Source organism: Melanerpes formicivorus, unplaced genomic scaffold (genome assembly GCF_026170545.1).
Source record: "Melanerpes formicivorus ecotype bairdi unplaced genomic scaffold, bMelFor1.0.p_v2 SCAF_24, whole genome shotgun sequence".
Lineage (NCBI taxonomy): Eukaryota > Metazoa > Chordata > Aves > Piciformes > Picidae > Melanerpes > Melanerpes formicivorus.
Genome location: NW_027142376.1, coordinates 783,226 through 800,478, shown reverse-complemented (window position 1 = coordinate 800,478; position 17,253 = coordinate 783,226). Strand labels below are relative to the sequence as shown.

At 45.7% G+C, this 17,253-nt stretch overlaps 1 protein-coding gene across 2 annotated transcripts in view; it reads right to left on the bottom strand.

Annotated features, from left to right (window-relative positions):
• EGFR (epidermal growth factor receptor) overlaps window positions 1–11,621 on the bottom strand; it is a 185,673-nt gene extending 174,052 nt beyond the window's left edge. For both annotated transcript variants that reach the window (XM_068152558.1, XM_068152559.1), the window contains exon 1: window positions 11,124–11,621. In XM_068152558.1, the coding sequence (XP_068008659.1) occupies window positions 11,124–11,208 (85 nt within the window). In that variant the 5' untranslated portion in view covers window positions 11,209–11,621. The remainder of the gene's footprint in view (window positions 1–11,123) is intronic.
• Between the last annotated feature and the right edge of the window lie 5,632 nt (window positions 11,622–17,253).

Genomic DNA, 17,253 nt, shown 5'->3' with positions numbered 1-17,253 from the left:
AATGGTTGGTAGCACACAAAGCCAGGTGAACACAGTCCAAGACCCTTTCAAAGTCCAAGACCCTTTGGCTGCTCAGGGAGGTGGTGGAGTCACCATCACTGGAGGTGTTTAGGAAGAGACTGAATGGGGTGCTTGGTGCCATTGTTTAGTTGATTAGATGGTGTTGGATGATAGGTTGGACTCGATGATCTCAAAGGTCTTTTCCAACCTGGTTAATTCTATTCTATTCTAAGTGCCCATAACCAGTTCAGATTTTTCTCTTCCTATGATGAAATACAAAGTACAGATGTTAGCTGACTATATAAGCCTACATGTGTTCACTCTATGGCAAATGTCTTAACTAACTCCATGGCACACAGAGACAGCTCTGGGAAATAGGCAATGAAGCTGAAAAAGAAGGGAATATTTCCCCCCAGAATCTCAAACAATTTAGTTCTTGACCCGAGCTTGGCATTGACACCTTCCATGCCCTATGCTATCAGGAATTAAAATTTGGTAGTAACTAATGACCAGATACAAAAGAAAGAGAGGTGTTAATTAGCTATATTTACTCTTAATTCACTGAACACTATATGCTCCTTGATGCAAACCAGGCTGCTGATGTTCAAATCAAGATGACCCTCATTTAGCAAAACGGTCTGTTCTTTGTTTGCACTTGACAAATCTTTTAAAGTGTCAGGGAGAATTATCTATGAGTACTGATGGAAGCATCTTCCACATTGATGAACACAAACTTCCATGGTGCTGGATTAGTTCATCTGCCATGGATAGCCTTGAAAAAGTGATGATGCCTAGGGGACCTGCCTCATTAAGGAGGGAAAAGGAGAACAAGAGCAGCTCTGAAATAATAAAATCATTAACAAGAGCACCTTGCAAGCTTATTAGGTAGGAAACAGACTGACATCACCATTGCTCAACACTTAATTACTTTTTGAAGACCAGATGGAAATAAGAGAGCATTTCACTGACAATCCTTTTAAAACCCAAACAAAAAGAGAAGTATCAAACTGATTCATTAATTTGGCATGTAGCCTAACACAGATGTTTTAAGAAATTATCAGATCCTACCAGATAATCGAAGATGCCCAAGTTTTGACTTCACCTCCTACTACAGACATCCTCATTGCAAGTGATCAAATTTAAGGTTATAAATGCAAGAGATCACATTTACCTTTTAATACCAAGATAAAACCGCTGCAACTCAACTATTTATCCCCCTTTCCAGGTAGGTAGAAGCTAAGCACACAAGATAAATATGATTTCTACTTTTCCTTTTCCAGACCTGCTGTGAGAGACACAACTTCAAAACAAGACAATCTCCAAAATAACAAAGGCCAGGAAGATCTTTTCTTCCTCATCTTCCACACCAAGTGACAATGCTCTTGTCACGAGTCCAAACCCAACAGCAGAAGCTGTAGGTGAACCATGAAGCACATCTCCTTGGAAACACCAGGGATACATGTAATCCAGAAGCACATCTGAGAAAAGCAGTTTTCTGCATCTCTGGTTATTCCACATCTATTGGAGTTGAAGGCTCAGGAAGAAGGAAGGAAAGCTAAGACTGTAGCAAACTGCAAATGTCTGGGAAGCAGCTGCCTGAGAATTCCCTGCTACAATTAAGTAAAATGGAGGTGCACTTGGCAAGATGACTTCTTTTCCCTGCTGGTGGAAAATTAATGAGAAAACCTAAGTGTTGAAGATACATAGCACAATGCCACCTGCACAAAACAAACGCAGACCTCATTTGAATGAAAGCTTTGGTTAAGTGGCTTGTGTTGAAATGCTACCTAGCATTCCAAGTGCAACCCCACTTAATCATATCTATTGAAAACCACATAATAAATAAGATTAAATATGCAGCATGCCATCCTAATTGTAGAGGTTGTCTCATTTACTAGAAGTCATTTATTTATTCAAATGACTGGAACTACGTGATTCAATCTGAATCATGGGAACTAGTTCCTGATTTGTTCAAACAGCCTCGTACTACTTTGCTAAAGGCATTGTTGAAACAACTGCCCCAACTGCTAAAACAAGCTTCTTCCTCGAACCCTGACTCCTTCCTTCATCTTACTTCCCAACTGAACTTCAGAATGCACAACTGTTCTACAAAAGAAGCTTACTTCCTCAGACATGAGTCAAATCCACCTTTCAGAAGGACACACATGTGTCTCAGATCTAAATTTGGAGGGAGTGAATACATATCCCCAGACAGAAGTAGCCATAATCCTTTTGGCTTGGTTTTGGTGGTGGTGGTTTTTTGTTTCAGTTATACCTTGCAAATCTGAAAATTGTCATCACAACTGTGCTGTAGCTATGTAGAAAGCATCATTTAAGAAACAATTCAGGCTTTACATCTGTTTACCCCAAATCTTGACTTGCAGCTACTGTCTCACACCACTGTTATTTCAGAAGGTGCCAGGGCTTCTCCTGGGGCAATGGAACAAGAGACCAGGCATGCTGAGCCCTACTGCAGGCAGGAAGGGGAATGAGCACCCTACAATCACAAGAAGCCAAGCCAGATGCATGCCACCATAGGCAACCTCATCCCAAGCTACTCCCAGACTCCATCAGGAGGTACATCCCCAGGGAAGGACATGAAGGAAGGCCTTCAAGAAAGAAGAGAAATGATGCTGTGTGAGAGACATGGTTTCAAAGCCTGTGTACAAGGCCCTGAAGAGGATGTTACCTTCAACTCCAGGCAGTGTTTATTGCTAGCTTGGGCATGGGGTGGGGAGCCAAATTCCTAGTAGGCAACTTCACCTGTGGTCAGCTGTATACCTTCAGACAACCACTCAAAACTGCTGTGGCTCCAGTCCTGTGGCTTCTGATAGGTAAAATAATACTTTTCCCTACCTAGGAGATGTGCTCCACCAAGTCACAGTGCCCCAGTGCCAAGAGCAGCTGATTTCCAGGACTCTCATGGTTATCTTCATGTTTACTGCTGAATCTGGTGACAGGAAGGCAGGGATTATGCCACCAAATTCTGATTACCAAACACACAGAAACACCATTCCCACAAACTGATAATTTTCTTCTCATAAAAGCCAGAGCTAAAAACCTACTATCCTGTCAGCAAGACAGCTGGTTTATATCCTCTCCTCCTTCCTTCCACATCTTCCCTGGAAAACATCCTTCCTGACATGGTCCCTGCCAACTCACCCAGGCCCACTGGCCCCTGCACCTCACCAGCAGCTGTTTACCCTGGCAGACTGGTTCTGGCAAAATCATCTATGCTGGTTTCACATATTTTTATTTGAATTTTTATTTCCCCCTGTTGGGAATGAAAGGGGCTGGCAAACCCACCACTTTTCCATGGAGCTAGAGGGTACACCCAGGAAGGCTACTCACCCTTCATGGGAGACCTCTTGCAAGGTAAAAACCACAGAGCCATAACCGCTAGATGCAGGAGAAGGCTTTTAACCTACACAGAGCACAGTTAGCCCTTGGGGCACTGCTACTGCTCAGCAGCTTTCACCCCTCCTGCCCAAAGCCCCAGCCTGCCTGCTTCTGCGCCTCCAAGCCAGGAAGGTTACAAGCCTCCAGCTCCTCCTCCAGACAGAGGTTAGCAAGGTGTGGTGAAGGCACTGAACACAGAGAGGCCACAGAGGTAGTGGATACCAAGCTTTTTTCTTTCTTTCTTTTTCAATTAAATATTTATTTTATTTATTTATTTTAATTCTAACTTTATTTCATGTTATGGCAATGGAAATAAAAGCTATCACAAACATCTGAGATTGTATTTATCTCTACACACTAGAGGAGGTTTTAGGTTGGGTATCAGGAAAAATGTCTTTCCTGAAAGAGTGCTCAGGCATTGGAACAGGCTGCCCAGGGAGGGGAGTCAAGAGGTGTTCAAGAAATGTGTGGACATGGCACTTGGGGACATGGTTTAATGGCCATGGCGGTCTTAGGCCGACAGTTGGACCCAATGATCTTGGTCTTTTCCAACCTTAATGATTGTATAATTCTCTACTTAAGATTCACTCAAACTGGAGCAGAGCTCTTTATGCAGTGGCTTACTCCACTCCCAAAAACCTGAAGTTTTTTGGGAGGGGGAAAAGAGCTAAATTGAATTTGGTTCACTATTTTGAGCCAAACTCTACAAACATATCTTGGCCAAAAAAACTGAGTGGGAGGGAGGCATAAGAAAATCCAGTGGCCTTCTGGTACTTTTAAAATAAACTTACAAATTTTCATTTCAAAAAGCATTTCATTTTCCTTCTTACCCAACTTAAAAAGAAAAGAAGTGGTCTCAGGTTAAATTTAGTCTCCCAGATTATCATGAAACAGGTTTGGGTTTTGTTGGGGTTTTATTGTTGGGTTGGGCTTTTTTTCCCTTCACTTCACTAGAATCACTCTGATACATTTGTTTTAGCTTGACTGGAAGTTGTTATTTTTGTTTTTCCAGGGTTTGTTGTTTTGGTTGTGGGATTTTTTCCCCTCTACAACCACTGAAACAAACAAAACCCACCCATGATTTGATACACTCTCCTAGTAGGACATGCATGTGAACACGTAGATGTTTGCTTTCATGTACGCAGATGTGCTGGGCAGGAGAAGGCACGTTGGCAGGAGGAGGAACCTTGCATCTGCCTTGTATGGATGTGTCAACAGGCAAAACTCACTTTGCATTAAAACTTCAAACCAAAAGCTCACACACCTATACAGGCTGCATAAATCCAGTGTTGCTCACTCCTAGCAACGGCTTCTGCTCTTCAGAAAAATAAGATGTCACATTTTTAGAGGTGCTGCTACTTCTTAGCTCAATGGGCAACCCACACACAGCCTCATCTTTTCACTCCGGTCATCAGAAAGTTTTGCTGTTCAAACACACAGTTTCACCAGTGAGTTTCTTGCTCTTCCCTGGGAACAGCCCATAAGAACATTATTAAGCACAGAAAGCACAAGACCCAAACCTACAGATCCTCCCCATAAGACAAACTATGGAGGCATGACATAGTTCTCAATAAATAATCTTGCTTCAGCAGGAATAGACATTTATTTTGGTATAACTTCTCTGCACAGAGGAGTACATTTCCCCGCCCCCCCCCCCCGCCTTCTTTCTCTCCACACTTCCTTTAGGAATGACTTCTGCTGCTCATATTCATGCCAAAGGTTCTGTAACTATTTCTGAAGAAAAAATAATAATATTAAAAAAATATGCTATTACTCAATATTTTTAGGTCAGCAGAATTCAGCCCTAAAAAAAGAAGCATTACAGTCCCATTTGCTGTAGTTGGAATCCAAGCAAGTAACACATCAAAACCCAAAATGGGCAGAAGCGACACTAGCTCTTGCACTACACCTACACTAATAAAGCTTTCCTGGAAGTGAAGGGGCACAGGAGAAGGTAAACTCAAGACATCTTTTACAGGGTCAGCAGGTACTATATGGAGCTGAAGGATGGCTTGTCAAGAGTCCACAGCAGTGGATTCCAATCATTAATTCCTGGCAAAAAAAGTTTACCAGAACACTTTTGACCCACACCTACAGAGCACTGCTAAATCCATATTGCTGGCTCTCTGTGTCCTCGTGCACATCACAAGCTCTCCAAAGCAAACAGGATCTCTGATGAGTTACATCCCAGAGAGCTTCCATCCCACCCTCACTATGCAGGCCCAGGGACATCAAATCAAGGGTGCATCCCAGAGTTGAGGGCCCACCTGCTAATCCCTCATCACTATTTCTGCTATCCTGCTGTAGACCTCAACACCACACAGCTCCCGGTCATTGCCCCCATCACAGCCACTGGTTGAAGCACCTGATTAGGACCCACAAGATGCAAACTGTGCACTAACTTCTCCACCTGCACTTAACATCAAAACATTTTGCTTAAGGTCACCTTGAGGCAAGAACAAGGCAGGTGACAACCCGTCACAAGCAACAACTGCTGCTTGAGTATTCATCAGAGGCCACACTCCTACAACTACTCCAGAGTCAATCTGAGAAATGAAAAGCATGAACATGCCTTTCACTGAGGAGCAAATAAACGCTCTGCTGCCTTTCCTAATCACTTTCCCTTTCTCCTAAAAGCAGAAAAATCCCAGGCGGGTTGAGTGTGACTCCTGTACCAGCAGTCCCACCACCACCAGAACTCAACCTTTCCCTAATAGAGCACAGAATCACTGAGGTTGGAAAAGACCTCTAAGATCACCAAGTCCAACTGTCAACCCAACATCATCATGCCCAAGGAGAGCAGTAGGGCAGAATGAGGTTTTGGGAAATTCTAATCACATATAGAAGATGCTTGTTGAAATCCACAGTCTTCCAAAAGAACAATCACTCTAGCTAGTAGGTCATCTTTTTTACAAAATTAGACCTCACCCCCATTTTAACAAGTCTAAATTACAAAGGATTGTCAGCTGGGTCACCCCAGCAAGTGCTCCTAATGTAGAGCAGCCAGTGGATGTTTGTGTGGGCACAGCCAGTTCTGGCTACCTCAATTAAAATTCTACATGTCAAAGCATTTCTCCAGCAGTACAACCACATTTGCATTACACAAGGAGGAACACAGGAGGTTTCACTTGATCTTAAGGAGAAAATTCTCTGCTTTGAGGGTGATGGAGCACTGGAACAGGCTGCCCAGAGCAGTTTTAGAGTCTCCTCTGGAGACATTCAAAACCCATCTGGACACATTCCTGTGCAACCTGATTGGAGTGTACCTGCGTGAGCAGGGAGGGGTGGTCTATATGATCTCCAGAGGTCCCTTTCAACCCCTACCATTTTATGATTACACAAGTCCCTTTGCAATACAGGCCTAACACAACAATGCTTATAAACACAACATACCAACTACTGGTTTTGAATGCATGTTAGCTCTTTCTGAGACACTCCACTCACATGCGGTGTGACTGCACCCTCTGATGCACACATCCTGCCGAAACTTGGACTAACCCAGGAGTTTCCAGCAATATCCACAGTTTCTATGCAAAACCATTCCATGAAGGTACTGTCATCCCTTCTAAATTAAGTAAACCTTTCACTGGGCTGATTTCCGAAGAGCTATTAAGCAAAGGCAGTTTGTGCTCAAGGAAGATAAGGACACCTTCTGAAGGAACTGGTTTGGCTAGTCAGCTATCTTGCTGCTAAAGCTAGCATATCCCAGTGATTTCAGTGATACATGGATACCCAAATGCAAAAGTCAGCCCTGAGGACCATAATGGCATCGTGCAACACTCCCTGAAAGTCTCTCTCTATAAATTAACAAATAAATTACAATGGACTGTTTGGATTGTAAAGTCTCCAGGGCATTGATCTTGGGTTTTTACTTATCTGCAAATCTCTTCATATACTCCTGATGCAAGAAATAGCACATTTGTAATTCCTGTCACTTCAGCTTGCACTTTGCTCACCACACACACACTGTGCTGAGAGGACAACCCCCTCTGTCACATTTCACACACAGACACTGTAATTTGCAGACTGCCTGACTTAAGGACTGATGGCACTTTACCTCCCCTGCCTCTCAGAAATTGCCCTGACCCATGCCGTTTGCTTTTTGGTCTCAATATCCACACACTGAGGCAGTGGAGTAAGAGTAGGTCTACACCCAAGACTACTTGTTAATTATATTTTATTATCTCACTAAATTCGACTGTATCAGTATCAACATTTCCCTACCTCTAGCTGCACTTGTTACCAAGGCTACAGATTTATTTTAGTTTCCAAACTCACAAAAGTTCAATCACTTACCAAGGAGAATAAAATAAAATAATAAAATAAAATAGTGCAACAACAAGATGTTAGATAAGAAACAAATACATGCACACACATTCTCTTCTGTCTCCACACAGAAAACTTCCCTTCCACCAGTTATAACACAAATGCTGGAATGGCAGGACTGTGTACCAGGAACCCCAGCTCTGTAACAGGAGCAAGGGACTCCAGGCAGACAGGGCAGGCAGCCTATTCCACAAGTGTGTGGAATAGGCAGCCTGTGCCTATTCCACAGAGTGCGGGCATCTGCCTGCTCCTGGGAGTCTCCCATGCTCACTTCCAGGACAGGCACATTTCACAGGGATTTCCTGTGAGATCTCTATTCCCATGGAGTACCAGCCGAGTTACACTGGAGGGCCTCCGAAAAGGCACTGAATGCTTGCATGTAACCAGATCAAGCCCTACACAAGCCACAAAGATTAGTCTACTTGTATACATCTGTTGCAAGCAAACATGGAATAACATACAGGGCAGAAACTACAGAGCAACGTAAACGGCAGCAATACATAACAGCAGTTAGGCTGGGTATTAGAAGAAACATCTTCACTGCAAGGGCTCTCAATCACTGGAACGGACTCACCAGGGAGGTGGTTGAATGCCCACCCCGGAGGTGTTTGAAAGAGGCAAAGAAGTAGTGCTGAGGGACATGCTTTAGCACCAGCCTTGGCAGAGTTAGGTAATGGTTGGACTCAATGATCTTCAAGGTTTTTCCAACCAAAATGATTCTGTGATTCTATAGATGTACCTTTTTCATTTCACATGAAAATACTTCAAACATCCTTAAAGGACTTAGTTTTCCTGTTTCTCAGAAAGCAATGTAAGACATCAAGTACAGAAGGCCACCACAGCCAATTTCTGCAGCTACCAGCTGGCGCGCACGCTGCCGTCATGGAGCAGCCCACTGCCATTCTACAACGGCTGCAGCTACAGATCAAAATAAACCCAATGTATAGCACCATAAAACCAGTTTGCTCAGCTGTAGTACTGTCATCCAGCACACAGCAAATGGACCCAGCTCAGATGCACGCCATGTCACAGGTATTTGTTTCAGGTACCACCACGCAGGATCATATCTGGATTCATTCTGCTGTGGCTAATGTGGGTCAATATCAGGGCAGGTAGACAGAGATAGAGGCAACTACTGATACCTGTGAGTATACCTCAGCTTCCAACAACACTGTTTGATTCTGAAATATGCACGGTTTGGGGGTTTTTATATCATAATGAGCACACTGTCAGAACTAAACCAGTTTTTTCTCATCCATATTCAAAGAACTTGTTCCACAGTTTTAGGGAAAGATACAATTGTATTTGAATTTCCATCCAAGCATCATGTTGATCAGATTCTACAGGTTGATTCTGACATTCTTCTAGCAAAAATAACATTTGTCCAGGTCTTTCTCCCCTCCCCCCAGATATCTCCTTTTTATGGTAATAGAGCAAATGGGGTTGAAGTTTTAAAAAGTGTGGTTTCATATGTGATTTGCACTTCAAAAAACCACTGAATTTGGTCTTAAAACTCAAGAGTGCTGGATGCATTTATTCCAGCACATTTACTTCCAGAATTACTCAGAATTCTGATGCTGGGTCCTACCACTTGGCCAAAGAGACACATCCTCCACATATACTAATGTTCTATTACTTGCTTGACCTGTTGCTTCAGACCAAAAACTTCACAATTCTCAATGCTGCTTCATTTTGCTACCCTGATAGATTTTTCTTGCTTACTTTTAAGCAGGGGGTGAAATTAATATGAAGATCAATCTATTAATGCTCCTGCAGAAACTGTTCTGCCTTCATTCCCCTTTGCCATGGAGCCTCCAGCTCTCCTCAGAGGAACAGTTACTTGCTGACGGAACATAATGAGAATAATCTCTATTGGGTTTGCCACTTAGCTGTTGACTATTCAGTAATCCTCAAATGACCAGCATCCTCCTAAGTTTATGAGACACAGGATTAAACACTACAAACAAGCTATTTCTCCTTCATATATTCTATAGAGCATGTGCACCTGAGACTGCATCTCGATAGACTTCTAACTGAAGCAAGGCTGATGGAGTAACCTCACTTCTCAGCATTCTGCAAAGGTGAGAGGGGAAAAAATACAGAAACAAACCAGGGAATTAAAAACAAACCAGAAAGAAAGCCAGAGAAGAAAAAGAAAGAAATAAAAAAAATCAAAGAAATCCAATAAATGGGAAAAAAAAAAAAAAAAAAAGGGGGGGGGGGGGAGAAAAAAAAAAAAAAAGAGGTAAATGAAAAAAAAAAATCAGAAAGAAAACCAGTAAAGAAAAATTGCCCATGTTACATGAACAACAGGTACAGACTTGATTCCTGGAACCAGAGAATCTCTCCACTTTTTAAAGGTTGTGAAACTAGTTCGTTTGGATGGGGTGTTTCTCCCTTTCAGGGTGGCTTTACTGTCCACAGTCACGAAAGACTAACTCAGGTTGCTTTAAGCCATGCATCAGCCCTTCTAAAACCTATCAAGTCTCTTTCCCCCATTTTTTCTTTGAAAAGCATGAAAGAAACCACCCAAATCTGCATTTTTTTCCCCTGTCTGGCAGATGTCCAAGATAAAGAGGACTACTCTGCCTGGAACAGCAGCAGGGGCCTGTGCTCCAAACTTAGAAAAAGACAGCACCACACACAGAGAAAACATGATGGATCTAACCGGCCAGAAAAGTTTTCTCGCTATTTAAAACCATTTTCTCACCAGGGAAAAAAAAAAAAAAAAGGTAAATAATCAAACCGCAAAATAATCCCCAAACCAGCGGCACTAGCAGCCACCCCGTTCCCACGCACTGCCGGGACGGCTCCTTCAAGCTGGCACAGCCGCGGATACATTGCTCTTCTTTTTGATATATGTGTGCACATTTATATACGTATTTAAGAGGACAAGCGGAGGCGGCCGGGCAAGGCTCGGCCGCGGGAGTACCGGGAGCGGAGCGGTGAAGGATGCGCCGGGACCCAGCCGGGGCACAGTTCTCTGAAGAGAGCAATCGGGCAAGGAGGGGAAGGGTGGGAAAGAATGGGGGAAGAAAGCAAACCCCTTGAAAGGAGAGCAGCAAAAGCGATGAGATGTGCCAAGGCTTATTCCTTTTTATGTCCTCCACCCCCACAAAAGAAAATAAGCCGAGAATCAGGAAGTCGGAGCTGCGTGATCCCTGCTATAAGTTTAGGGGGGTTCCCCCCCTTGCTCCGCTCTCTATTGTGTTTTGAAGATTTTTTTTTTTTAAAGAAAATAGGACTTTTCCTCCGCCGCTCTCCACCAGCAGCCGCGGCCCCGGCTGCCGCTGTCCCGCGGGGCGCAGCCGGCAAAGCAGCGGCGGCGGCGGGACCCCCCCCGGCCCTTCCCCGCAGGCCGGCCCGGCGCTACCCCCGCTGCCCGACCCTCTCTTTACCTTTCTTTTCCTCCACGGCGGAGCAGAAAGCGATGCTCCCCAGCAGCAGCACCAGGACAGCGGCGAGGGGACTGCGGCCGCCCATGCTGCGGGGCTGTCGCTGCCTCGGAGAGGGGTGGGCGGCGGCGGCGGTGGTAGGGACGGGATGGACAAGCGGAGGTTTCCGCGGAGCCCACTCTGCTCTGCTCTGTCCTGTCCGGCTCGGCCCTCCTCCAGCGGCCGCAATCAGCTACTCTCTGCCGCGCTACTCTGCGCGGCCTCGCGCAGCATACTGAAGGGCGGCCGTCGAGGCTTGCGCGCACACGTGTGTGCCCCGTTGCAGGCGGGCTGCTGCTGCCTTCCTCCTCTTCTTCCTTCTGCTTGTGCTTCTCCCGCTGCAGGCGGCTGCGGGTGCGCCAGGGGCTTTTTGCGAAGCTGCTGGAGCCGGCTGCGGGACGGGACGCGCCCGGCTACAGAGCGCAGGGGCTCCCTCTGGGGACGCCGAGGAGGAGGAGGATGGGGCGGGAGCAAGGAGAAGGAGGAGAAGGAGGTGGAACCGGCCAGTGCCTTCCCCGCCCAGGTAGGGAAAGGGCGGACCTGCCACCTGTCCTGGGATATGGGCTGGGAAGAGGTATGAGTGGGAGGCGAGGGTTCAGCTGAGCTTACTTGTTCGGGAAGAGGAGGAGACTGGGGGGGGTATCTTGCTTCCCTCTGGCTTCTGCCTCGCAGCTGCCGAACGTATTTGCGCCGCTGCTCGTAAAAAAGCGGCGTGGCCCCGGCACAGCCTTCCTTGCTCCTGCTCCGCCACCTCAGGGGGAATAGCGGCTAGGCAGCAGCGCGGGGTTCCCTGGGGTGTTTTGGAGCAGAAGCCCCTGTCCTGCCTCCTGTCGTCCTCCTCGCCCCAGCTCCCTGCAGCCTCTGGGGAGGGCTGAGAGGACAGGGATGGTTTGATGCGCTTCAATCGAGGAGCAGCATAGGGTCATAGAGTCGTTTCGGTTTGAAAAGAGCTTTAGGATCATCGAGACCAACCATTTTCCAACTCTACCAAGACTGGTGATAAACCGCGTCGCTCAGCACCCCTGCTCTACCTCTTTTAAACGTCTCCAGGGATAGCGATTCAACCACCTTCCTGGGCTGCTTGTTGTTGATAACCCTTTTAGTGATGAAATTTCTCCTAATATCCAACCTAAACCTTCCCTGGTGCCCTCAGGCCATTTCCTCAAGCAACAGCGAAGAGACTCCAGAGGTTAAATTCCCTCCTTCAGGGGTGCATCACCAGGGTTCTGGTCCTTGTTTCTGCTCCCCCGAAACCAGTGTAACCCACATGGCATCTCTGCTAACAGTCTCGTTCTTGTTCAGGTCGCTTTACGCCCAAAGCTTGCAAAGCCAGGTGCATATGCGTAGTACACCAACATTGTTCTTGTGCATGGAATGTCCTTCTGCGCAAGGATAACAGGGTCTGCGCACACTGTTTCTGTTCTCCTGCCCCAAGAGAAAGGGCTTCTTGCTCTGTGTGGTGAGTAACTTACTGAACACAAGGTAATACAAGAGTTTGTGATGTGTTCCAGGGATATCCACCAACATTAAACAAAAGAGTACACAAATAGTGCTCCTTTCCCCCTCAACATCTTTCTCCCCTAAGAGGCAAGCCCAAGCTATTCAGTCAAATATGATTATGGTTACAATCTCTTTTTTGAACAGGCTGCTCCTCTGGAAAGTAGGAAGAAGCATTGTCTTGTCACTCAGGCACGTTAACAGGACACAGAAGTGTCACTTGTCTGGGCTGGGATCTCCCCAAGTAAATCATGACTCAACATTCAAACTTGTTAAACACTGCTGATAATTTTTTTTTCATAAAGCTTCTGTGAAGACCTGGGTCACAAAGTCAATAGGATATGAGGCCTTAGAAATGTTATGATTAATTGGGAACTCCAGAACCAAAGTCCCTAATGACATGAGGTTTAGGAGATTACATCTTAAATGCCTGTGTCTATCACAGGGTGCTAGAACACAATAGATTGCAAAACAGCCACTGAGTGTGTGTTGACTTTCCTCTGTGATGCATGTTCTCTGAGAGATTCATTACTTTTCTCCTACCAGTCAACGTCCTCTGCATAATCTTTTCCTGATATTTAACTAGATGTTGTCCTAAATATCAAGAGAAACCCACCATCTGTCACTACAAGAAAGACATTAAGGTGCTGGAGCAGGTCCATAGAAGGGCAGTAAAGCTGGTGAAGGGTTTGAAGAACAGCTTTGGTGAGGAGCAGCTGAGGGAACTGGGGTTATGTAGTCTGGAGAAGAGGAGGCTGATGGGAGACCTCGTTGCTCTCTATAGGTCCCTGAAAGGAGGTTGTATCAAGGTGGGTGTTGGTCTCTTCCCCCTAGTAACAAGAGATAGGATTATAGGAAATGGCTTGCAGGTGTTTAAAAAGAGACAGAGGTGCTGAGGGACACTGTTTAGCAGCAGACTTGGTAGAGTGAGTTAGTGGTTTGGTTCAATGATCTTGAAGGTCTCTTACAACCAAAAAGATTTTATGATTCTATGATCCCATTTATTTATCCTAGTGCAAAACCCAATGCCTGCCCACATGCCTTTAACCATGGTCCCATCCCACCATGCCTGTAATCATTTATTGAGATGAAGTGGATTACAAGTCAGCTTTTGTGTGCTGTAGCTGACATTGTGGTTTGGTTAATATTTTGTAAATAATGTGGAAGATGTCCTTTGAAGTAAAGTTGGACATTAGTAACATCCAAGGAACTCCAGTCATGTGATTGGTTTTTGTGGCTGTCACTGAGGGCAGTCTGGGCTTACAATGCAGTAGAAATTCTCTTTGCTTCAAAGGTGCTCATACAGTGAACAACATCACAAGCATTGTGTGACTATGATTAATTATTTATTTGGCCCAACAGGAGAATCCTTAAAAAGGAGAGGCCCAGGAAGGAAAGATCAACTTCTAGGGAGGGAAGCTTTTCAAAGCATCCTCACTCATGATGGCACTAGCATTATAAGAAAGGAAGTGCAACTAAGACAACCAAGAAATGAAGCTCAAATATGTTCTGTAGATCAATACCAAATAAAAATGTATCCTCCTAGACATGTGTGTTGAGCATCAAGCTACCACTGCAAAAGGCAATGGAGTTTTTAAATCTACAAAATAGAAAGGATTCAAAGTGACAATTTAAAACCAAACTGAACATATGTATAGACAACAAACCAACAAAACAAACCAAAAACAAACCAATAAAAACGTCTTCTGCATGTGAACCCATCAGAGAAACTTGTCCAAGTCCTGTCCTAACATGCTGAAGAATACACACTTAGCAGAATTTTTGTGCAATTATGATTCCTGCTGTACCGAGCAGGGACATTTCAGCCTTGCTCCACCTCCCATCACATACTGTCCTTACACAAATGCACGTAAATCCAGGTATTTGATCCTGAATAAACTCCTCCTTCATCCTGAGATGGTGAGCAAGAGAAGATGACAAGGCATTGAGAGGATGGGATCAGTCTTTTCTCCAGTGGTGCCCAGTCACAAGGCATGGGATAACAGGCACAAACTTGAACATAAGAATTTCCTTCTAAACATAAGAAGGAACTTCTTTTAGCATAAGGATGATGGAGCACTGAAACAGGCTTCTCAGAGAGGTAATGGCATCTCCTCTGTAGATATCCAAAACCCACCTGCATGTGTTTCTGTGAGACCTTCTCTAGGTGAATCTGCCTTGTCAGGGAGGTTGGACTCTATGCTCTCTGGAGGTCCCTTTCAGCCCCTACCATTCTGATTCTGTGATGAGGCAAAGCCCCCTTTAAATGTGCCTTCCCATTGTGCAGATATCCACCAAAGGAGACTCTCATCTGCTGTGGGCAGTGCAGAGCTGCTGACAGGGCTGTGCAGCAAGCTGCGCTGAATTCCGTCCTCCCACCTTCCTGAGCACAAACCTGTTACTTCTGTGGCATCTGTGCTGTGCTTGTCAAAGTCACAGGATACACACAGAGTATCTGTGACTGAGGTCGAGATGCTTATTATTATAAGCAGGACTTTCAGGCTTTCTGGGCACAGCTCAACAATTCCTGCAATGGTTTGAATTCAAACATTGATGCTTTCTGTGCACAGCTGGTCACATCCCCAGCGACTGCCTTTGGCTGACCACCTTTGAAGCCTAATGTAACTACATGAATTTTGCCAAGGGCGTGCAATATTTGACACTGTGCCCTGCAACATCTTCTAAGCTGAAGAGATGGATTTGATGTCTGGACTGGTGGACTTGCTGGTGGACGAGATCAACATGAGCTCTCAGTGTGCACTTGCAGGCTGGAAAGCCAATCAGATCCTGGGCTGCATCAAGAGAAGTGCGGCCAGCAGGCCAAGGGAGGTGATTCTCCCCCTCTACTCAGCTCTGGTGAGACCCCACCTGGAGTACTGTGTCCAGTTCTGGAGCCCCTATTACAAGAGGGACATGGAGGTGCTGGAAGGTGTCCAGAGAAGGGCCACGAGGATGATCAGAGGGCTGGAGCACCTCTCCTATGAGGACAGACTGAAGGAGTTGGGGCTGTTCAGTCTGCAGAAGAGAAGGCTCTGAGGTGACCTAATTGTGGCCTTCCAGTATCTGAAGGGGGCCTACAAGAAGGCTGGGGAGGGACTTCTCAGGATCTCAGGTAGTGATAGGACTAGGGGTAATGGAATGAAGCTGGAGGTGGGGAGATTCAGGCTGGATGTGAGGAGGAAGTTCTTCCCCATGAGAGTGGTGAAGCACTGGAATGGGCTGTCCAGGGAGGTGGTTGGGGCGCCATCCCTGGAGGTGTTTAAGCCCAGGCTGGATGAGGCTCTGGCCAGCCTGATCTAGTGTGGAGTGTCCCTGCCCATGGCAGGGGGGTTGGAACTAGATGATCCTTGTGGTCCCTTCCAACCCTGACTGATACTATGATACTATGATACTGTCCGGTGGATAAAATGGTTGAATGATTATATACAAAGGCTACGGTCATGGAGACAGGTGACAAGTGGTGTCCCTCAGGGATCTGTACTGGGATCATGTTGTTCAGTATCTTCATCAATGATATAAACAGTGAGATTGAGGGCATTGACAGCAAGTTTGCAGATGATACCAAGCTGAGTGGTGCAGACTGAAGAGCATGATGCCATCCAGAGGGACCTGGTCAGACTGGAGAGATGGGCTTGCGAGAATATCATGTGGTTCAATAAGGCAAAGTGCAAGGTTCTGCATCTAGGTCAGGGCAACCCTCAATACCGACACAGGCTGAGGACTGATGAAATTCAGAGAAGCCCTGCAGGAAAGAACTTGGGAGTACTGGTGGATGAGAAGCTGGACATGAGCCAACAGTGCACATTTGCAGCCCAGAAGGCAAATCACATCCTGGGCTTCATCAAAAGAGGTCTGGCCAACAGGTTGAGAGAGGTAATTGTCACTTTGCTCTGCTCTGAAAAGACCTCACTTGGAGTACTGTGTCCAGGTCTGGGCTGCTCAGCACAAGAAAGACATGGATCTGCTGGCACAGATCCAGAGGAGGGCCACATAGCTCCTCTGCTAGGAAGATAGGCTGAAAAAACCGGGGCTGTTCAGCCTGGAAAAGAGAAGGTTCCAGAGAGACCTTATAGCTACATTTAAATATGTGAAGGAAGGCTGGGGAAGGACTTTTGAGAAGGGTTTGTAGTGATAGGACAAGGGACAATGGTTTGAAACCGGAGCAAAGTAGATTAGGTTGGACATAAGGATGAAGTTCTTTACAGTGACAGTAGTAAAATACTGGTAACAGATTACCCAGAGATGTGGTTGAGGTCCCATCCCTGGAGTCACTCAAGATCAGACTTGATGTGGCTGTGGGCAGCCTGATCTAATTGGAGGTGTGCCTGAGGATTGCAGGGGGGTTGGACAATATGACCATTGAGGGTCCCTTCCAACCCAATGCAATCTGTGAATCTGTGACTATTCGTAGTGCAAAACTTCTGTCATCAACTGCATGTGTGTATGGATCAAAGGTCCTCAGACAAGGGCCAAACTTTTGGGATCCAATTATTAAATTGATAGTTGACAGTGAGAATATCACAGTAATGCAACACCTTCCTTCAGTTTTCTTTTGGCTTGTGCTTCACATTGTGTGGCTATCTCCTGTCTTCTGTAT